At 52.6% G+C, this 23,278-nt stretch overlaps 1 protein-coding gene and 1 long non-coding RNA gene across 4 annotated transcripts in view; both read right to left on the reverse strand.

Moving 5' to 3' along the window:
- DOCK1 (dedicator of cytokinesis 1) overlaps nt 1-7,852 on the reverse strand; it is a 493,559-nt gene extending 485,707 nt beyond the window's left edge. For both annotated transcript variants that reach the window (XM_077877225.1, XM_077877224.1), the window contains exon 1: nt 7,695-7,852. In XM_077877225.1, the coding sequence (XP_077733351.1) occupies nt 7,695-7,740 (46 nt within the window). In that variant the 5' untranslated portion in view covers nt 7,741-7,852. The remainder of the gene's footprint in view (nt 1-7,694) is intronic.
- Nucleotides 4,096-7,129, reverse strand: LOC144300762 (uncharacterized). Of its 2 annotated transcripts, XR_013367543.1 has the most exons (4): nt 6,704-7,129; nt 6,227-6,325; nt 5,780-6,019; nt 4,096-4,639 (listed from the first exon to the last, which is right to left on the reverse strand). It is a non-coding gene; the product is annotated as an uncharacterized LOC144300762 (long non-coding RNA). The 2 variants fall into 2 exon arrangements; XR_013367542.1 differs by having other exon boundaries at nt 4,096-6,019; nt 6,704-7,127.
- Nucleotides 7,853-23,278: the final 15,426 nt, after the last annotated feature.

The following is a 23,278-nucleotide window of genomic DNA, read 5'->3' on the forward strand; positions in this document are numbered from 1 at the left end:
TAGGTAGGGAGACAAGTAGGGGCTACGGGATCAGGCTCATAAAATTCCAAAAATGTGGAGGTGTAAGGAACCAGAGATAAACAAGCCAGGCCTCCAGGCATCAGAGGTGGGGTCTTGTTAGAACAGCTACTTGTGACCAACAAAGTTTACCAGGACCCTAAAAAGGGCACTAGTTCTTACTCACTGATGCTATCCATAGAGATGTTAAAAGGATTTAAGTTCCCTGGTTGGCTTTCCATAAGAGATGAACCCTGCAAGCCCCCAGTGGCAACCCTGTGGGGACCCCTCTCACCCCAGAGAGCTTTCTCTGGATCCTTGCTTAATAAACTATCGTTTTATTCACTCTTGGTCCCCGAGATTCGACTCCGTGAAACAAGAACCCAGCTCCCCTGCTTCACAGACAGTGCCCAAAATTTCAACGTGGAATGAGGTGCATGCGGGGATGTGGGGGGGGCTGCCCAGTGCCCTGCTAACCCTGTGCCTCTGAGTGATCAGCAAGAAGCATGCGGCCACCTATTTGTCACATGTCAACACCTGCCCTCGCCCCATCAGCTACCGAAGTTAAAGCACTCCCGTGACTGCCCATGACCCCTGCAGACCGTGCAGGTGTAACAGGGGTGCAGGAGCCCGCTTCAGGCCCACAAAGTGAGGAGCATCCCCTGGAGCTGTGCACTTGGCCCAACAATGAGCATGTGATGCCATAGCCAGAGGTGCTCCTTGCCATCGCTGGACAACTGGCATTCCAGAACCACAGGGAGCCGGGCCACCCCACCCACATGCCAAAACGACAACATCCCAAGACAAGTGATGAGAAACTGGAAACACGTCCCAGCTGGAGGTCTCTGCCTCCTAAAGCTAAAGGCAGGTGAGCACAAGCAGGTGGGGTGTGACGGCACAGCCCGAGGGAGAGGGAGAGCCGTTCCCCAGGTGTGCCCTCCCTGTGAGTGACCACACTTAAAACCTGTTCCACTTCCTGTGTAGGTCTCAAACTCCCTGGCTGTATCATTCTGTCAGTAATTTGATTACAAGAAATTTCCAGGGCTGAACACAGACACTAATTCGATTCTTTAAATTAGATTCTGTGAGCCTTGGGGGGGGGGGGGGGGGCAGGGTTTACACTGGGAGCTCCAAGCTCCCAGCTCCCTCCTCCCTTCTTCCAGGCATCCCCAAGGAACTGGGGACCCACAACCCTGCAGAAGAAAAAAACAAATTCACTCAGATGGTGACCACCAAAAGCATCACTAAGATTCAGAGGGAAAGTCTGACTTGTGACAATCCTGTTATGGGTTATGTCGCCCAAAATTCAAACGCTTTAGTTCCACCCCCACCATTAACCCAGAATGTATTGCAAATAGGGTCTTTAATGAGATGATGAAGGGACGCCTGGGTGGCTCAGTGGTTGAGCGTCTGCCTTTGGCTCAGTTCATGATCCCGCGGTCCTAGAATCAAGTCCTGCATCAGCCTCTGCCTGTGTCTCTGCCTCTATCTCTGTGTCTCTCATGAAAATAAATAAAATCTATAAATAAATAAATAATAAAAATAAAGAGATGATGAAGGTAAGGAAGTCATGAGGGTGGGCCCTCATCCAAGAAGAGGGGGTGAGGACACAGACCCCACGGAGAAGACCCCGTGAGGGCCCACTGAAGGCAGCCATCCACACACCACAGAAAGGTCTGAGGGAAGCTACCCCACCAACACCTTGGACTCCCAGCCTCCAGAACTGAGAAAATAAATTCCTGCCTAAGCCCCTCAGAGCAGTACTTTGATCCGGCAGCCAACTAATACACATTTTATATGTGGACTTGAGGGAGGGTCCCAAAGCACTTCCCACCTTATAAATAAGAGCAAACTTAGGAACAATGCTGCTGCTATTGGTGTAACAATGTTTCCAAGGAGCCTTAAGGTCTTTAGCTCCTGGGACCTCCCATCAGCCTGACCTTACAGACAAGGCCAAGCATCATCCTTCCATTTTGAAAACTTGGAACCAGCCAGGAGAGCCTCAAAGACAATGCCCCAGGTCACATCAACAAAGAGTGGCCACACCACGGCTAAAACTCAAATTCTGGGTCCCCTCCTCAGGGCTTACCTCTCAGAGACCTTCTCCAGACACCCAGGAGGAGTCTGAACACCGTGCCTGGCGATCAGCCAGCGGTGTAAGGCAGTGTTTCTTTCTTTTTTTTCTTTTTAAGATTTTATTTATTTATTCATGAGAGACACAGAGAGAGGCAGAGACACAGGCAGAGGGAGAAGCAGGCTCCATGCAGGGAGCCTGATGTGAGACTTGATCCAGGGTCTCCAGGATCATGCCCTGGGCTGAAGGTAGCGCTAAACCGCTGAGCCACCAGAGCTGCCCTAAGGCAGTGTTTCTATGTCCACACTGTTGGACAGCCCTACTGGCCTCCCACCCCATGATCTCCTCTTCCAACAGAACTCAGCTCCCTAACATGTTGGACAACTGCACAGCGTGGTGGCCCCGCTCCTTCTGCACCTCTGCAAGCACCTCCTGTCAGCAGCCTCCCCCAGCAGCGCAGCTCATGCAGCAGCCCACAGGCCCATCTCCCAAATTACACCAAGACACTCTTCAAGGAGGGGCTGCAAAGAGGGAAATGCAAATGCAAACCACAACGATGTACGACCACACTGGATCAGACTGGCTAAAATAGACAAGAGGGACAACAAGGAAGTCTGGCAGGGAGAACCATATGTTGCCAGTGGGAACGCAAAATGCTGCAACTAGTCTGCAATAGTTTGGCAGTTTAAAAATCCAAACACGCAACCACATACATCTCAGCAATGGCACTCCTGGGCACTTATCCCAGAAAAGGAAGACTTGTGTTCACATGAAAACCTGTGCATAAATGTTCATAGTGGCTTTATTCATAACAGCCAAAACCCAGATGTCCTTCAACAGGTGAATGGTTAATCCATCTGTGGTACATCCATGCCACGGAACACCACTCGGCGTTGAAAAGGAACCACCTGCGGATACACACAACCACCTGATGCATGTCGAGAGAATTATGTGGCGTGGAAAAAAATAATCCAAAGAGGCTTCATACGGTAGGATTCCACTTGTGGAACATTCTTGAAATGATAAAACTAAAGAAATAGAGAAGAGACTACTAGTGGCCAGGGTTTATGCAAGAAGGAGGGGCGAGGTGGGTGTGACTATGAAAGGACAAGAAGAGGGTCCTGGGGGATGGCAATGCTCTGTACCTGGATTGCATCCAGGTCAATATCCTGGGCTCTGGTTTGGGGGAAACTGGTAATGGGGTCTATGGGGTCTCTGTTGTATTATTTCTTTTTTTTTTTTTAAGATTTTATTCATTCATCAAAGACAGAGAGAGGCAGAGACACGGGCAGATGGAGGAGAAGCAGGCTCCATGCAAGGAGCCCGATGTAAGACTCGATCCCGGGGAATCCAAGATCATTCCCTGGGCCAAAGGCAGACACTCAACCAGTAAGCCACCCAGGCGTCCCAGTTGTATTATTTCTTTAAAAAGGTATGTGCTTATAATTATCTGAAAATACAGCATTAAAGAAGAAATAAATAAAAAGATAAGGAAGTACTCATAGATGGAAGAAAGGTAACAAGGAACTATTCACAAATCCTAGACAGCCCTGATAAGATGTGATATTCGAGGCAAACATTGGCACAATAAATTTAAATTTTTTATAATGTTTCCAAAGCAAAATAGGGTTTGTAGGAAATATAATATGCCCTAATTTGGTTTTTCTGCAACTCCAGTGAATGAAAATGCCTGCATTTCTATTTACTTACAATCAAATCTAATTTTTTTTCCCCAAAGTAGCAGCTTGCTTGCTACTCCAGATAACAAAAGAGATCTCTCCACAACTCCCACACTCCCAAATTTATTTGGATATTACACTACTCCTAGCTAGCAGTTATCATCACTCAGAACTAATCTAAATACACACAAGTCATGCTCCCCAGCACCAAGCACACGCGCCTTTCCCCCAATAGAGGGGCAGAACACACCACTAAGAAATCAACTTTTGAAGAAAAGTATTCTTGCAGCAACCGTGCCTGTCAAATCCAAAATCAGTTGTCACTACATTTCTGAACCGCACTTTATTAAATAAAAAATTAATAAAAGCAACGCGCCATTGAGCGCTTGGCTGATCTCAAACATGATGCCCCCCTGCTCTGCCAACATCATCATCTCAAGGCATCATCGTCCTCAGTCTTTGTGGTAGGCAGGCTTAGCTCCACCTTCCAGATGGGGAAACAGGAAGGGGCTTAGGGGCCACAGAAGGAGTAAGAGCCAGGAGCTAAAGTGTCTGCAGCACCAACACCCACCTCCCGTTTGAGCTCTCCTTCGAAAGGCCAGAATTAAGCACCCACATTGGATCCACTGGGGTTCCATCTCCTCCATAACAAACCTCACTCTCCCACGCTTCTGCTGGTTTTTCTATTGCCGTCTTAACCACCACTCCCTGAGCAGCTTCAAAGGGTCCCCAGGGATAATCTCACAGCTCCCCAGGTCAGACACTCAGTGGCTCTGGGTCTCCAAGTCCAGCTGTTGGCCAGCTGGGCTCTCGTCGGGAGCTCAAGAAGGGATGGATCCCTTTTCAGGCTCAGTCGGGGTGCGAGCAGGATCCGGTTGTACCTGCAGGGCTGAGGTCCACATTTCCTTGCTGGTTGCCAGCTGGGGGGCTGCCCTGAGCTCCCTGGGCTTCCTCTGGTCCCTGCAAGCAAGCTCTTACATCTCAGGGCCAGCAACCTTGCGTGGGACCCTGCCCAGGCTTGGAACCTCTTACTCCACTCTTCTGTGACCAGCCAGAGAAAAGTTCTCTGCTTTGGGGGCCCATGTAGCTAATGCAACGTCATCTCTCCAACTCTGTTTCATTACGTTAACCCCATCTGCAAAGCCCTTTCGGCCATGTCACAGAACGCATTTACGCGGTCTGGGGGTTAGGGCATGGACATTTTGAGGGCCGTTATTCTGACCTTCACACCAAGAGAGGTGAGCGCACCATTCTCAGGTGTGACTCTAAAACACACTGCATCTTTTTACCTCATTTTAGGAACAGGACCAATAATAGTTTTATTAGCGTTGAGACCTCAGACTCTGCCTAGCTGGGGGATGATGGAAAAGTTCACCTGTGCCAAGCTTCCCCCCACCACCACCACCGCACTCCCGTGAAGGCAAGTCAAAATTCCTCCCTGTGTTAATTAACCAAATCTGTAAACACTGACCCACTCAACTCAAGCCCAGGGGGAGACATTAACAGGCTGGAAAATTTCCTGGGGGCAACCCCAACCCACACTGGAATAAATGGGGGGCCTGGGGAGAGACCAGCAGTTCCTGCCTTGCTGAGGAAGCAACAGATCAGCTGTTTACTCTTTTCCCCATTTTGCAAAAAAATAAAGTGTCTCATTTACAAACAATGCTTCTGACAGATTCCAAGTACATGCAAACAATGAGCTGTGATTCATGTTTCCAAATGAGATGGAGTTTTATCATTTTCTTTCCCCTCGTGATTCATTCATGCCGCCAATCCAGTGGCCGGAGTGGAAGCAAGGCCCACCCACGACCCGCCACAGCCCTCGGAGGAAACACAGCCCTGTTGTTAGGCTCCCCCAAAAAACGCTGTGGTTGGTAAGGGGGATGGCCAGTACTTTTCCCTTGGGCGGAAACAGCCTGTTAGCTAATGCGAATGAGTCCCTGCCCCCCAGCACTGCTGGCTTCCCTTCTGGCGAACCAATGGGACCCCCCAGTGCCAACTCCCAGAACAGTGAAGAGCTTGGGCTGACCCGGATGTGCGCATCCTCGCTCGCCTTGCCTTCTGCCCAGAATCAGGAGTTGCCTGACGGGACTCTGGTCACTGAAAGCTCCTTCTGATGCTGAACACGCTGTGCTGTGCTGTGCTGTCCTGTCCCTTCTAGGGCCTTCTAGCGCCTTCGGCTGCCTGGGCTCTGCCCTGGTGAAACCAAGCCTAGCGGGCCACTCTCTCCTCCACCAGACGGCCGTGCGCACCTGGTTCCTCGCATTGCCTGGCAAAACCATCCAGGACGCTGTCCTTTGGAAACTTTCCAGCACAGACTTTTCTTAAAACCACAATTAGCCAAAGGTGTGATGTCAGAAGTCACCACAGTGAACGCTAGCGAAACTTCTGGAAGTTGTGGGAGGAGGTTCGTGGGGAGGGGACACAGCCATGTTCTTGCCCAGGGTCACCTCCCCAGCAAGGAGACCCCGCTCACTCTGTCACGGGGTGCTCCCTTTGGTCCTCTCCACGGGACAGTCATGCAGCTCAACAGGTGCCACACCTACAGTGTCCTCCCTGACACCAGCAGGTCACCCTGGGAGCCAAGGAAAGGTGTCAGGTATCAAAAATGTTGTGCTCCAGGGAGAAGCCCCTCCCCATCTCCTGGCCTCCGTGCGATGGCCTAAGTTCCCCAGCCAGAGTCCCATCCCAGAAGTAGCACTCAGCAGAGGTGTGAACACTGGAGTTTCTCCCTGCCCCTGTCAAGTGGGAGTGGCACTTGACACTTGACACTTGCAGTGTCCCAGTGCACACAGGGAGGGGGGAGGCAAGCCCTTGGCCAGAGCTAGAGCTGCTGCCTGCCTCCTCCACAGGGCTGTCTGCGGTCGGGCTCCTCTGCTCCCTGCCCCTGCACTCCAGGCCCCCCTCCACCTGTCCCTGCCGTGTCCCCGTCCTCGGCTCACTCCTCACGCACCTCCGGCGAGCTCTCCACGGCGGGGTCCCCCAGGGCCACCACACCTTGAAGCAGTCCTGGACGGACAGAATGTGCACCCCACACCTCCTCCGTGAGCTGCAGAGGGACCCGACGTGTCTATCAGGACGGCTGAGACGAAGCCACACGGAGGCACCCAGGGCGCTGCTTACACACTCGGAGCCCTAAAGGCCACCTGTGCCGCTGACCTCTGTGCCCCTGAGCCTCCGCCTCCTCGTCGCTACAAACGGGGAGGGAAGAGAGCCCGGCCACAGGGGTCCCTGGAGCGAGGCGGAGGGCCCCCTCCCCTCCCCTCCCGCGGCCCCGCAGGTGGAGCAGGTGGATCGGGGCCCACCGCGGCACTGTCCACAGCTGGGGGTGGGGACAAGCCGGTCACTGAGGGCCCCGAGGGCCAGGGCCGCCCGGAGGCTTCCCCAGGTCGGAGCAGCCCAGCTGTGGGGCCAGGCCTGGCGCCCCGGGAGCGGACGACAGGGGCCCCGGGAGGGACCGAGGTCACCAAAGTCAGGCGTGGGGGGGGGCAGCCCCCGGGAGGGGGGAGGGGAGGGGAGGGGAGGGGAGGGGGGAGGGCGCCGTCGGGGCGGCCTCGCTCGCTCCCCCGCGACCCGCCGCCCGACTGCCCCGGCGCTGCGGGGACCCCAGAGGGCGGCGACCCCAGGCTGTCCCGCCGCGGGCCCGCAGCTCCCGCCCCCCCCCCCGCCCGCCGCTTGCAGCCGCCGCCCTCCCCGAGCGAGCCCTCGGGCGCAGCCCCGCAGAGCCCCCCAAGGATGCGGCCGGGCGGGGGGTGCGAGCGCGCCCCGCGGGGCCCCGAGGCTGCAGGGCTGCGCCGCCGGCCGGTGCGCGGGGCCGGGGGGACCGGGGGGACCGGGGGGACCGGGGGGACCGGGGGGACCGGGGCGCGTGTCCCGGCCGCCTCCCGCGCTCTGGGGCCGCCGGCAGCCGCTCGGGGCGCCCCCCCGCCCCCGCCCCCGCTCACCGACGCCGTATTTCTCCTCCCGCTTGGTGGGCACCCAGCGCGTCATGGCGCCGCCGCAGCCGCCGCCCGGCAGGAAACTCCGCGCCTAGGCCGCCATCTTCCATTCCCTCCGAGCCGCCCCAGGATGGGAGGAAAAAGTTTGCGGCGGAGGCGGCGTCATGTGGGACGGGGCGGGCGGGGCGTCGCGGGCCGGATGGGAACGGCCGGGAGCGCCCGCGGGAGGCGGCGGGGCTGCGGCCCCGAGCCCCGGCCCTGCGCGGGGACCCCCCGACCCGACCCCGACCCGACCCCGACCGCGGGGACCCCCCGCCCCCACCCCGACCGCGGGGACCCCCCCGACCCGACCCCGACCGCGGGGACCCCCCGACCCGACCCCGCCCCCACCCCGACCGCGGGGACCTCGACCCCGACCCCCACCCCGACCCGCGGGGACCTCGACACCGACCACCACCCCGACCCGCTGGGACCCCCCGACCCCACCCCCACCCCGACCCCACCTGGACCCGCGAGGACCCCCCCGCCCCCACCCCCACCCCCACCCCGACCGCGGGGACCCCCCACCCCGGCCCCGACCCACGGGGACCCCCTGCCCCGACCCGCGGGGACCCCCACCCCGACCCCCACCTCGACCCGACCCGCGGGGACCCCGACCCCCACCTCGACCCACGGGGACCCGCACCCCGACCCACGGGGACCCCCACCTCGACCCGCGGGTACGTCGACCCCGACCCACGGGGACCCGCACCCCGACCCACGGGTACGTCGACCCCGACCCGCGGGCACCCCGGGTCCCGGAGGCCTCCTGGGGGCCAGGCGGTCCCAGCACGACAGGGGGGCGCCCTGGGCGGGGTGGGAGGGTGGGGGGGCAGCGACAAGGGGGCGATCTGCGGGGCTTGGGGTCCTCCCCGCACGGGCACGGGGACCGCGAGGGGGGTCTCCCGGAGCGGCGCACAGGGTCCCCCCACTCTGAACTCAGAGTGAGCACCTGCCCGTTGGGGGAGGAGGAGGCGCGGAGGAGCCGCGGGTGGGAAGGGGGGCGCGGGGCTGGTCGCGGGGGCTTCCCAGGGAGGTGACCCCTCGCTTGCGTGTGGAATGAGGGCAGTGACCCAGAGAAGCCCCGCCGAGGCCCAGCGACCCCGTCCTCCTTGGGCTCGCAGACACGAGTGCGAGTGTGTGCAGGAGGGAAACTGAGGAAGCGGGAGAGGAGCCAGAGCAGACGCGCAGGGGCTCTGTGGAAAGGGGCCTTCACCCTGCAGGCGGGTTCTCACACCCTGGCCGTGTCCACACCAATAAATAATGGGGCTTCACACTTCTCCAAGGAAAAACTTCAAACAGGGGCGCCTGGGTGGCTCAGGGGTTGAAGGTCTTCCTTTGGCTCAGGGCGTGACCCCGGGGTCCTGGGATCGAGTCCTGCGTCGGGCCCCCAAGGGGAGCCTGCTTCTCCCTCTGCCTGTGTCTCTGCCTCTCTGTGTGTGTGCCTCTCATGAATAAATAAATAAAATCTTAAAAAAAAAAAAAAAAACTTAAAATACACGTCTCTATTTTTCACCATGATTTCAGGAAAGAACAAGAAGTTAAAGCCAAGAAACAGAGAAAGGAGAAATCCTCAGAATACAGGCAGCTCAGTACGTGGAGTTAATTCGGAATCGTATTAACTGGTTGTCCTCTCCTGCCAAGAACCATGACAATGGCCCTGGGGCTGGGAGTCTTCAAGGCTTGGAGGAAGGGTTAGGTAAAAGGACGAAAGGCTCCACGGGGTAGGAAGGGCATAGGGTGGCAGAGCTGGGGGGGAGGGCGCCACAAGGGCCTGGGGAAAGCCAGGCGGGCCACCGTTCTGCTGTAGAGGGTGCCCTTGCCTGCCCTTGGGGCTACTCTGAGCCAGGGAAATCTCAGCATCCCACCCAGGATGCAGACTAAATACACTTTGGAAGCCCGAGGAGCTTTTCAGTCTGCGTGGGGGAGAGAACCTGCTGCATAGGAGAGGATGAGGTGTGACTTGAGAGTCCGGGGGGTGTCAACCACAGATGCACAGAAAGTTACGGTCCTTATTCTACTAGTAAGGAACTTGAATCCCGCAGAGGAAAGGCACCTGGGCTCCTGCATGCACTCGAAGCCTCTGTGGAGAAAGAGAAACCTCAGGGGCTCAGGCCCTGAACACACGGCCTGTGACTCTGACCATTGAAAGAGAAGCAACTGTAAAGGGGCTGTCCAAGAGAAGAAGGGTGCCCCAAGACAGGTGGCATGGTGGCCTGACCGCCATCCGGGTCAGGAAGGGCTTCCGGGAGAAAGCAACACAAGCCCAAACTTTAAGGACAAGCAGAAACTAACTAGGTGAACTGCTGAGGGAACAGCATGTACAAAGGCCCTGGGGTGGAAAGGAACACATCTCCTTCAAGGAACTGAACGACTGAAGCATCTGGGGAAAAAAAATGAGAAAAGGGACACAAAATGAGCCTGCAGAGGAAGGGTCTTGCTAGGAATTCTGATTCTGCAGAGAACACCTGGCAAACAAATTTTGGTGGTACTTACCTTATCTTCTATGACCAATTTCAGTTTTGCTTGTGCGGCTACACATTGGGGAAGATGAGCGATAAAGTGAAAGCCCAGAGGCTTCACAGTCACAGAGTCACACACACACACACTCAGGAGGCCTGGGCCTGCGCTGCAGCAGGGTGGCCATTCTCTTTTCATTTCTGATCATTCTGTTCTGAGCTCCCTACATAGAAACTAGGGGTAATGATGCCAACCTCATGGGGGCTCTTCTGAGGATCACAGGAGACCGGCTGCACACATAAGACACCGTAACTATGGTTGGCTTCCCCCTCGCATGCTACCTCTAGGTTCTTTGCCTAATAACTTCATGGTCCACATTCTAGAACAGTGGCCACTGGCACTCTGATAAAGGTGACCCACCAAATATATAAACAAATACATACTTGCATATGGTTGTAAGACTGTCATATAAATGAATTTCTAAATCGGATCTTTAAAACTCCAGATGGACCATGGACTGTGTGCCTGAGACACGAAGCCTTTGGTCCCATTATTGAAAAGTGTGCCCGAGCTTGGCTGAGATCTTGTGCATGTGGCCACGGTTTTTGCAGCTCTGAGGTTTGTCAGCATTCCCTGGCCGACTCCAGCAGTGGTTCTAAATCAAGTCCATGGCCCTGGCTCCTGGCCCCACGGTTACATGAGCTCGGGACTGGCTACATCTCCAGTTCCGGGAGTCTCGCGTGTTGTGGCCAGTTGGCATTTTTAACTCCTGAGTCCACAAGCCCGGGCCACGGATCTCAGCCACACCTGCCAGGCCTCGTGCAGGACTTAGGTCTATGCTGTGCTTGTGGGTGTGATCTGTCCAAGAGCTCTGGAGTTCCCAAATGTCCCACTCCTAAGCATCAGTCGGAGTTCAGACTAGTGACCTCCTCAAGATACCGCAGAATCTTGAGATGGAGCCGTGAAAAAGGCATAACCTATATTACAGTTTTAAATTTTGAAAATTGTTTAAGTTGTTTTTAATTTGAAAAAACTTCCTTATTTACAGTACAAATTCAGGAGGTATGTTCAGCAAAATCTTGCCCACTGCAGATGCCAGTCATTAGGGAGAAATAATTATTTGCAGTGGGTGGGGATTCCTGGGTGGCTCAGTGGTTGAGCGTCTGCCTTCAGCTCAGGGCATGATTCCAGGGCCCCTGGATCAAGTCCCACGTTGGGATTCCCTGTGGGGAGCCTCTTTCTCCCTCTGCCTGCCTGTCTCTGCCTCTCTCTGTATCTCTCATGAATAAATAAATAAAATCTTTAAAAAAAATTATTGGCAGTGGGTGATATAGAGGAGAACAGGACCTGGATGTGGGGTTTTTTATACACCTCAACAAAGGGGTGTGACTACAGGCTGGGGAGGAACATGGTCTTGCAGTGAGGCATCTAGCTGCTGCCCCTTTGAGCCAATGGCAGATATCCACGTCATATTAGATGACCAGGTGTGTGGGCACAGTACACAAGGTGACCTAGCACAAAAAAAGGTATCCTCAAGATTTTACATCTAACATTCAGTTTACAGAGATGATCAAGAAACAAGTTAAATGACATAACATGAAATACACTCAGACAAAGATACAAGGTGGGACCTTCTACAGGACCCCGGTCTGATGTCATCAACAAGAAAATCTTACGGAAAAAAAAAAAAAAATGGACGGATAGGAAAGAACCATTGTAGATTTCGAAAGACTTAAGAAATATGACACTCAAATGCAAAGTACAGCTGTTGACCGCCTGCTACTTTTTTAAAACACACGCTAAAAGATGTTAAAGACGAGAGAGATGTTAACTATGAACCAGTCTTAGATGATATTTTTAAATTATTATTTATTTTATCAAAGGTGATTGTGGTATTATTGTGGTTGTGTCAAAAAGTGCCCTTCTACTGTTGAGGTGACTGCTGAAGTGTTTAGAAGTGAACTGTCATTGTGCTCGTCACGTACACTTTAAAATATCGCAACAAAAGCAAAAAAAAAAAAAAAATGAAATTGTTCAATCTAGGTGGAAGGTCTATGAGTGTTTCACCTCTACTTTTTATATGTTTGAAATTTTTTATAAAATAAAATAAAAATGGGAGAAAGGAAGGGTCGGAGATTTAAAACCCAACAGTAGCCTGGACTGACCTCGCTCTGACATCTCAGCCTCTGCCTCACCTCCCACTGCTCAGCATCCTCCAGGAAGATTATGAAGGCCGACCCCGGGTGTTAAACTTCAACCAGCGCCATAAAGCAAATATGTAGGTCAGTAGAGGATGCTGCCTCCTGTACCAGTGTACCTTGTGGGCTAATGTGACTGTGAATATAAATGCACACCAAGCAGTCCTTCCCACACTGAGTATACAAAGAAATGAGCTCCGGAGCCAGGGGACAGGGTACCTGCAGGAGATCGAGTGTCCTGAAATCAAAGGAGCCCTAGATCTGGGTGGCAAGGCATCGAGGTCTTGCCCTTAGAGGCTGGATGCCCTCACGAGTGGAGTGCCCCCCACCCCGTGAACCTCAAGGTCCTCTGATGGTGCAGGACAGTGGTCGTAGAATCTACCAGACATCATGGCCAAGACCTCAGCAGCTGTCTGATTCTGGGAAAGGTACCTGGCCACTCTTTAAAATAGTCTGATTTTTAAGGTGTTGTGAAGATTTAATGAGATAATGGTAGCAGAGCCTAATGATGGTGTGGGCTCCGCATAAATGAACGGTTTTCAGGCACCAGATATTAGGCTGTCCCCAACTATGATCCCTGATAGTAGGTGAATGAATGGAGTGTGCTGTACAGTTACTCGCTTCCTAGAGGCAGTTTTGGGGTTGCAGCCCAGGGAACAGTACTCTACCAAGCCTGGGGGCAGGTCACTCACTGGAGATGGAAATTGGAGTTCAAAGAAGTCACAGCTGCTAGGACTTGCAGGGCAGAGTCCCCAGGAGGATGGGCCTGCCCACACAGAGAATCCCAGAGATCTGCAAATGGGCTGCCCTGAGTCTTAGAATACTATGCATATATGGATTAAAACTTCATAAAAGAAATACCAGAAAGTAGCAGGCCCCACATAATTCCCAGAGCTCACACAGTACTTAGTGATCCCTCCGCGCAGGGTGCAAAGAGCTCAAAATATAGAGTGGGACAGGGATGGTCCTCCAAAGGATCACACCTTTGCAGTGAGGCTACATTATCCCCAAACCCAAGGCTGCTCTAGACAACAATAAGCTGAAAAACAAGCTCAAAAGAATGAAACTGAGCCCCAGTAACTTAATAGCTCTAGGACAAAGTCCAATGCTATCTAAAAGAATACAATAAAATCTAGCCCCCGACAATGTAAAATGGCATGATGTCGGGCATCCTACCAAAAGTGACCAGGTATGCAGAGATACAGGAAAATATGGCCCATAACCAGGGGGAAAATATCGATCAGTAGAAACAGACACAGATACAAGGACCTTAAAGCAGTATTATCAATATGCTCCGTATACCCCAAATGGTAGAGGGAAACACAAAAAATATTGAGGGGAAAAAAACGGAGACCATAAAATCAGAGTTAAGTGCCTAGAACTGGGAGCTGTTCCTGTCATGGTGGGTTTGGTGGTAGATCTCTCTAAGGTACCCTATTCCATCTGGGAAATTCTGAGATTCTCTTAGCCTCTTCCTTTTTAACTTATTCAGATGAGACCCTTCCTGTCTCTGGTTCTGCACATGCTCACTGCTGTGGGCATGGGTCATAGGCTTCATGGCTCCATGAAGAGGTAGTCAGGAGTTAGAGTGGGCATTTGTTGGGTTTGTCTCCCCCCCCTCCTTACTTCTTTGGACAACACCATCCTGGTTATCCTTTGGGCACTCGCTGTTAGGCACTGCTGTGCATCGCTTAAAATTCATATGTTGAAACCCTAACCCCTAGTACCTCAGAATGTGACTTTATTTGGAGATAAGGCTTGTGAAAAGGTGATTGAGTCTTCAACAAATGGCACTGGGAAAAAAACTGAACAGCCACATGCTGAAGAATGAAACTTTCTTATACCATACACAAAAACAAACACAAGATGGATTTAAGACCTGCATGTGATACCTGAAACCATAAAACTCCTAGGAGAAAACATGGGCAGTAATTTCTCTGACATTGCCCTTAGCAACATTTTTCTAGATATGTCTCCTGGGGCAAGGGAAACAAAAGCAAAATTAAACTATTGGGACTATACCAAAATAAAAAGCTTTTGCACAGCAAAGGAAACCATCAATAACAAAAAAAACAAACAAAAAAAAAAGGCAAACTACTGAATGGGAGAAGATATTTGCAAATGATCTATCTAATAAGGGGTTAATATTCAAACTATATATAGAACTTATACAACTCAACAACAAAAAAGCAACAACCAAAAAAAATAATTCCATTACAAATAGAGGGCCTGAATAGGCTTTTTTCCAGAGAAGACACACGATGAACAACAAACACATGAAAAGATGCTCAACGTCACTCATCATCAGGCAAATGCAAATCAAAACCATGACAAGATGCCAACTCACACCTGTCAGAATGGCTAAATAACAAGTGTTGGCAAGGATGTGGAGAAAAAGGAACCCTCGTGCACTGTCGGTGGGAATGCAAACTGGTTCAGCCACTGTGGAAAACAGTGTGAGGGTTCTTCAAAAAATTAAAAATAGAAATATCATATGATCCAGTAATTCCATTACTGGGTATTTATCCAAAAAAAAAAAAAAAAAAAGAAAGAAAACACTAATTCAAAAGGATATGTGCACCCCTGTGTTTATTGCAGCATTATCTACAATAGCCAAGATGTGGAAGCAGCCCAAGTGTTCATTGACTGATGAATGGAAAAAAGAAGATGCAGTGTATACATAATGGAATATTACTCAGGCAAAAAAAAAAAAAAGGAATGAAATCTTGCCATTGCAACAATGTGATGGATCTAGAGAGAATAAAGCTAACTTAAATAAGTCAGGGAAAGACAAATACTGTATGATTTCACACACGCTTGGAATTTAAGAAACAAAACATGGGGGCGCCTGACTGGTGCAGTGGCCATTAATGTCATTAATGTGACCATTCATCTCGGGGTTGCAAGTTCGAGCCCCACATTGGGTGTAGAGATTCCTAAAAAATAAAAATCCTAAAAAAGAAAAGAAACACACAAAGAAAAAAAAAAAGAGACAAAAAACAGATGCTTAAATACAGAGAACAAACTGGTGATTGCCAGAGGACGGGTGGGCAGGGGGACGGGTGAAATCCGTCAAGGAGATCAAGAGGACACCGATGGTGATGAACAGTGAGAAATATATAGAATTGGTGAATCATTACACTGTACACCTGAAACTAATTATACTTCAATCAATCCATTAACCGATGATTAAGTTAATTGAGGCCATTAGGGATGGCCCCGATCCAACCTGATTGGTGTCCTTCCCGGAGGAGGAGATCTGGACACACAGACGGACATGAGGGATGCATGTGCACAGAGGGAAGGCCACGACAGTGGCCATGGAGAGAGGCCTCAGGGAGAACCCGACCTGCAGACAGCTTGACCTCAGATTTGCAGCTTCCAGAACTGTGAGAATAAGTGTCTCATCCCTGGCTTGTGGTGGTCACCTGCGCAGAAGCTAAGGAGGCTTCCCACCAACTTCCATGGTCACCCGGGGTCACCCGGAAAGCCAGGGACAGCATGTGGGCCGCAGCCCTGACAGCTGGACCCACTCCAGGACCTGGCTCTTGCCACCTGACATTCAAACAGCAGAGGCAGCACTTTCTCTTCTGAGCCCCACAGCCGGATCCCTTGGCCCAGAGGTTCCTTCTCAGCCGCCACGGGGGAGTCCAGGTGAGAGCCAGCCTGCAGGAGGCCCGCTGTGGGCAGGCTCTGGGGATGCCAGTCCAGGGCTCAGACACACACACCACCCCACGCTCCTGCCTCTAGAGGCTTGGGGGTATGTCTGGAAGAAAGAAATCTGTACTACCTGGAGGAATCAGAGGAAGTGGACAAAGAGGTGACAGTCTGGGGAGAAGCTGAGATAGGATGGTGACATGTCATTCTGGGCAAAAAGGAACTGCGTGAGATGTAACCCAGGCAGGGAAGGTGCTCCGTGCCTGGGACTGCAGGATGGGGGTGAGGTGAAGAGTGGTGGAGGGATATGGGGTCTGCGGGGAAGGGCCGCGACTGCCAAGCCAGGGGGCCAGCATGATCCAATCTGTGCCTTAGGAGGCTCACTCTGGTGAGCTTGGGACACATGGACTAGGGAGAGGACAAACTGGATCTAGAGAACAAATTACGATGAAAGGGGGAGGGGATGAATTTGGAAAGTCTTTTACAGTTTCGACATTCACCGATTAAACACATGCACGGTAACAGCCAATTTACTGAGAATGTTCCCACTAATGCCCCAAGAGCATTTAATCCTCGCGCTAACCTATGCGTTATGTGCTACGGTTATCCCCAACGTCTAGAAAAAGAACCTCAGCCTCCTAAAGATTCTCGGTCACTTGCTCAGAGTTCACACGGCTAGAAAGCAGTAGAGTCAAGACTAAACCCGATCATTCCAATGTCAGACCCCAGACTTCAACTATGTGACCGACTATGGCAGCCAAGCTACGTGGATATGCCAGGCCTTGTTCTAATGCTGACCTTGCAGACCAGGAGGCTGTCAGGGGCTGCAGCCAGGGCCTGACCTGAGACTTCTAGCCCTCAGGGACCGGTGCTCCTGGGATCTCCCTGCTTCCAGGTCCGAACAGCCCAAAGGTACACAATGAAGCCAGTGGACTCCCATCGCCCAGACCAGATAAGGGCCACCTGGACATCCCTGTCCTGTTGGAAGGGGTTAGACACAGTTGCATGTGTCTTCATAGTGAAATTCAAACTTCCTGAAGAGGCCAGTGGTCAGTGCCCCGGTGCCGTGACTGGATGGAGATCCAGGCAGAGGCATCCGCTGGCTCTTCTCAGCCTGGTGTGGCCTGGGCCCAGGACACCCCTGCTGGGGCTGCCTCTGCACCCAGACTATCCCTCCCAGCTCACTATCCACCCCACGGGCACACATCAGCCTACCTGCCCCCCACCGCCCCAATAAGCACTGTGTTAACCTGGGCTCCCAGGGTCCACACTATTCTCTACTTGGCTCCCGCCACACCTACTCTCTCCAGGTCCCTGGACACAGATGTGCCTCAAGCACAGAGAGAGTCCCCCTCAACTGAAGCCTTCCTCAGCCAATACTGCATCCCCACACATTTCTCATTCTGGCTGGGGCTAACGCCAGCCCAGCCCAGGTCAGAGGGCAGCCAGGTGAGGATTCCACTCCCCAGGCAGTTGGTCACCCCCTCAGTAGTACTCACAGAAGCCCTTCCATCTGAGACAGCATTTACTTGGACTTACGTGACCCTGTAATTATCTGCAACTGCCCCTCAGCCTGGGAGGGAGCCTTCTGCATCCTCTGTGCAGACCCTGGCCCTTGCGGCTACTAGTAGTGAGCTGAGAGTAATAATACAGACAGCCCTCATTGAGCTCAGGCATTATCTCACTTAATTACAGCCTCTCATTGGCAGATACCCGTATGGCAAGCATTTTGTTCGCTGTCTGGAACATAACGAGTCAATGTTTGCTACTGTTGGGGCCCTTGGGTGGCATAATCCGTTAATCAACCGACTCTTGGTCAGTTCTGTTCTCAGGGCTGTGAGATCAGGCCCTGCATCAGGCTCCACGCTCAGCACTCAGTCTGCTTCAGATTCTCTCTCCCTCTGCCCCTCCTGCTGCTCACGTGCACGCTCTTTCTCTGCCTCTCAAATAAATAAATCTTTAAAAACCTGTTAGCTATTATTATTAACAGATGTTTGTCGAATGAATGAATGGGTGAGTGACTACGTGGGTGACTCAGCCTCTCTTCTGGGTGCTACAGGAGTCACTTACAGCAGGGACTGTCAGAGCAATACAAACTCATGTCCCTGACCTGTGGACCAACCCATCTGGCTTGTGCAAGGGTGCAGCTGAGTGACCCTGGGGTCAGGACCAATCCCAATTAGCCTTTTCTTGAACTTGCACAAGCCACCCAGTGTTCAGCATCATGGAAGGCCCAGTCCCAGACCCTCTCCCCAGAAGAGGACAAGCCTGAGACCCACAAACACGTTCAGCAACAAGTACTCTTCACTCCTGAGTGCAGGAGCAGGCTCTGCAGAGCCACGGGGAGAGCAGAATTCAGCCATAAGTGGGTGAGGACCTCGGAGGCGGGCCATAGCCCGATGCAGGCAGGCACACACACCCTGTCCCTTGGCCGGCATCCAGGGGCCAGGACCATGGGCAATGAGGAAGTGGCTTCTGGGCCAAGCCAGATGTATCCTAGGCCCAGCAGAGGGTCTGGGAGCCTGCAGGACTCTGCTCGGGGCAGGAAGTGTGCGTGGTGTACCCACTGCCTGCCAGGCACAGCACAGGTCCTGGACACACACAGCAATGGCCAAGAGCTGTCCCCACTCCCAGGGCCGCACAGTCTGGAGGACAACAGACTGGGAAACAGCTCCAGAGAAAGGCATAAGTGGTAAGAGAGGGTGAAACTGGGGCCACAGGTTCTAAAACCACTCCCTGTCCTGCCACTCTGAGGACTTTTGCCACACCCACCACCACTTGTGCCGTCATGGGCTTAATATTTTTAAACATTTTATTTATGTATTTATCTGAGAGAGAGAGAGAGACAGAGACAGAGAGAGACAGAGAGAGAGAGCAAGCAGGGAAGGGAGAGGAATAAGCAGACTGCCCACTGAGACCAGAGCCCAAAACATGGCTCCATCCCACACCTCTGAGATGGTGACCTGAGCTGACCCAACTGGACCCCCAACCGACTGAGCCACCCGGGTGCTCTGCTTATATATTTTTAATAAAAAAATTTAAGGGGCACCTGGGTGGCTCAGTCGGTTAAGCATCTGTCCTCAGCTCAGGTCATGATCTCAGGGTCCAGAGATCAAGCTCTGTGTGGGCGCCCTGCTCAGTGGGGAGCCTGCTTCTCCCTCTCCCTCTGCCCCTCCCTCTCCTTGCTCATGCTCTCTCTCTCTCTGTCTCTCTCTCTCTCAAATAAACAAATAAATAAAATCTTTTTAAAAAAATATTAAAAAAATACAAGATGTTTAAAAAAGGAAGATGTTTTTGAAAAGGAGAATCAGTATCTCTTGCCATAAGTAGAAAGTAACTAAAAATAAAGGCCTAAGTACCTTAAGGAAGAAGTGTTCATTCGTGTGACTACTTCAAATCCCCTCCCATCCCACACTGTGGGACACTCTGTGCTCCCTGCAGCCTCCCCCCCCCCGCCCTCCCCCCCCACAAGAAGAGGCAGGGCTGAGGGGCAACGGGGATAGGGGAAGGGTTTCCAGGAGCAAGTGGCTTTGCAGGAGGGGCACAGCCCTGCAGCAGTGAGGGGGCAGCAGAGGGAACCCATGAGTTGGAGAGAGAAGCTGTGGTAGGAAGAGAGGAACCTACTAGCAGGGGGAGCAGAGGCCACAGGGGCAGCGGGAAGCCTCTGGGGCCGAGTGCATGTGCATGTGTGTGTGTGTGTGTGTGTGTGTGTGTTCACTACAAGTCCCCACAGTCTAGGATCCCCGAAGGGAACTGTCTTAGTCTATTCGGCCTGCTGTGATAGGATACCATACTGAGTGACTTCTAAACAACAGACACCGTTTCTCAAAGTTCTGGAGGCTGGAAGTCCGAGACCAAGGTGTTGGCAGACAAGTATGGTGAAGGCCTGTTGCTGGGCCCTCCTGGCCCCTAGCTCCCCCCTGCCCGGCTGCAGGTTGTCCTGGAAAGAGGCTGGTGCTCCGGACAGGAGGGGGGCAGGCCCCAGAGTAGGGGGCAGGCAGGGGGGAGGCCCCGGACAAGAGGGAGGCCAGGTAAGGCGCGCTCGCTCGTGCAGGCATTGGTTCAGGAAGAGTTCTTTGTGCACCTACCACACTCCACTTGAGCCCTGAGATGCAAAGACCACTTCCCTCACCTCCGGGCCACGGTGGACACGTGAGTGTCTTCCAGGGTTGACCTGCCTGCTTTTTATCATGTTATAGAAACTTTAAGCTTGAAGCTATTTTAGTTTAATTTAAGGAGCGACATGCATGGAATTCCTATTTCGGGTGAGATCTTCGTTTTCTGAAGTTCATTCCTTTTTATTTATTTATTTTTTAATCAGCAGAATGAAAGAGTTTTAAGCAACAGATGCTTTTGGTGTATTTTAGGCATCCTTGATTTTCTTCTTTCCTTTCCTCAAGTGCGGAGAGCCATGGAGAAATTCTGCAGGAACAGGGCGGCTTGAATGGAACCTCCTGGGGCTATAAAACCTGTAGCTCGGGGCTCCCCCAGGGCTGGTGAAAGAAACTATTGAAGGAGGTGACTCGGGCAGAGGAGCTGTGGGGGACGGCGTCGCCCCCACCCCGCTCTCCATGCCACCCAGCAGGCACGGCCACGGAGGCCACGTGGGCCCCTTGGAAGGGTAGAGGGCACCGCGGCCTTGGTGTCTGCAGCAGGTGGCACACCTACAGCCCAGCTCTCACCTGGACGGAGCACTTGCCTCAGGGCGTGAGGGTTGACTTGTGGATTTGGGTTCTTCCGTGCAGGGTCCTTGCATTCTCCATCAGGGCAGGGTGCAGGCCTCCCCGTGATGCTCCCCACTGGGGACTCCAAGGCCAGGAAGCAGAGGCTGCTGGAGGTCAAGAGCCAGGTGACCTTACTTGCAGTGGCTGTGAGCACTGGTTGCCCCTTGCTGCCCTCCCCCCACCCCCTGCCCTGGTGGGAGCCAGGAGATCCACCCCTGCCCAGACTGGGGTCAATGACCCACAGGCCCAGACACAGAGGCTCCAAATGCTGACCTTACATCTCTGAGCAGGACGTCTGTGGCGCAGTTCCTGCCACAGCCCCCTCGGGAGGAGGCCGGAACTGGTCCCCTCCGTCCCCTGCTTCCCCCCGACCGCCCCACCATGGCAGTTCCTGACATGACCCCCTCGCAGAGCGCCACCAAGCAGGGCTCCCCACCTCAGGTGTAGTAGGTCCAAGGCATTTGTTAAAGACAGAAGCCAGTGTCCTGGATTCGAGGGAGACAAGAGGTTGTGTGTAGAGCAGGGACAGAAGGGCTGTCCTCCAGATGGAGAAGAGGCCTAGGGGTGCAGGACCTCCAGCGTGAGGCTACCTGCCAGGTGAGGGGTTGATGGGTCCTGACGTGGTGACGGTGACCCCGAAGGCCAGGAGCCACCCCTCACCTTCTGGTCTCCGGAACACTCTTGGAGTCAGGTGGTGTGCTAGGTGCTCAGGATACACAAGTGACAAGGATTCCTGCTCTGATGGGGCTGATAGTTAGGGAGGCAAATAAACCAGCAAGCAAATAAATCAGGTGGATAATGGGCTTTCAGGAAAGCCTCTGCAAGAGGAGGACGTGTGAGCTAAGACCTGAATTTTTTTCTTTCTTTTTTCAAAAATCTGGGAGCAGCATAAATAGAATTGAGGAAATGGCAAATACAAAGGTCCGAGGGCTAGGATCCGAAGACCCATGGAGTATTAGTTTGAGGCGAGGTGGTAGGCGGTGCAGTGGAAATGGTAGGGAGGCGGCAGGTGGTATAGTTGCGCTTTTAGTTGCTTCTGATTTTGTGTGAGTCTTGTCAACCCAACATACACCCTCTGCCCAGGGCAGAAACTGTACCCTAAAGTTACTTAGTATTATGTGTGATCATTTATTTAGATGAGTGCTTTAGTGTACTTCATATACCTCATATAGTGTAAATATTTATTATTGTCTATTATCTTCTGCGAGGATCTCTGCTGTGCTGGGTTTGCGGTGCAGGCTGGGGGCTGGGAGGGCAGGAAACCTTTTTGGCTCTGGGGGAGCTCCCTGAACCCGGCACCCCAGGCTTTGTGTGGGGCATCTTAAAGGTATAGTTCCACTTTCTAGAAACCTTTAGAGAGCTCATATGTATTTATTTTATTATTTATTTATTTTTTAAAGATTTTATTTATTCATGAGAGGCAGAGACACAGGTAGAGGGAGAAGCAGGCTCCATGCAGGGAGCCCGATGTGGGACTTGATCCTGGGACTCCAGGATCACGCCCTGGGCCAAAGGCAAGTGCTCAACTACTGAGCCACCGAGGCGTCCCGAGAGCTCTTATTTAAAGTTCACGTCAGACCCCTAGTAACTGGGGCTGACTGCCCTGGCAGGTGAGTTCACCTGACTAGGTACCACTAGGATCTACCTTGATGAGTGTAGGTTAGCACAACTGCAGGAGGGGCTATGGGCAGGGCAGATCTTCATCATGCCTTCCAGCTGGTTCGTTTTCCTTGAGCAATGCACGGGGAAGTTTTTGACTTCAGCAGTGAGGTTATGGAGTCAAAATTCAAGCCCAGCCTCCCAAGAGCACTGGGGGCTGTGTTTGCTAAGTGACTGACTCTAGAAACTTCTGAACAAGGTGCAAATGGAAGCATCAAGCCGAAGGGCATGAGAGGGAGGCTCAGGCTGAGCCAAGACCTCCTCGGAATGCAATCTATGCTGTAGCTTCCTGGATCCTTTCATTAGTTTGAGGCAGGGAGCCTTCGGCCAGCTGAAGTTCAAAGGGGCACCCGGCCCGGGTGACATTAAGTGCCCAAACTGGGCTACACTTTTCCAGGGAAAATACAGAATCTCAGAATGTCCCTTGTTCACTCTCAAGCAGAGATGATAGAGAAGTATGTTTTTGTTCTATTGAAGAAAAGTGACTTAATCCCGTACTGAAAGCGGGAGTTGTGCAGGTGAATTTCTCTATTCTGCAGACTAGAAAAGCCACTCTAAGCCTTGTGAAACTAAGCAAGAGGAAAATTCTGTGTTCATTCAGATACGAGGTACAAATTCCTGGAGAGGCTTTAAAAACACTGCTTTGTTTTATCGAAACAGTTATTTCATAATGTATAGAGAAGCACACAGGACAGATCAGGTTTTAGCTTTCAAAAAGGAAATCGTCCTCATGGGATAAGCTTTTGTTTTGCTTCTTAAAATCCTTTTCTTGTAAAATAAATCACAAATATAGAAAACTTCACAAATCAAACCTTCGGCTTAGCGAATTATTTCAAAGCAAACGCCATCAGGT

Source organism: Canis aureus, chromosome 29, assembly GCF_053574225.1.
Source record: "Canis aureus isolate CA01 chromosome 29, VMU_Caureus_v.1.0, whole genome shotgun sequence".
Lineage (NCBI taxonomy): Eukaryota > Metazoa > Chordata > Mammalia > Carnivora > Canidae > Canis > Canis aureus.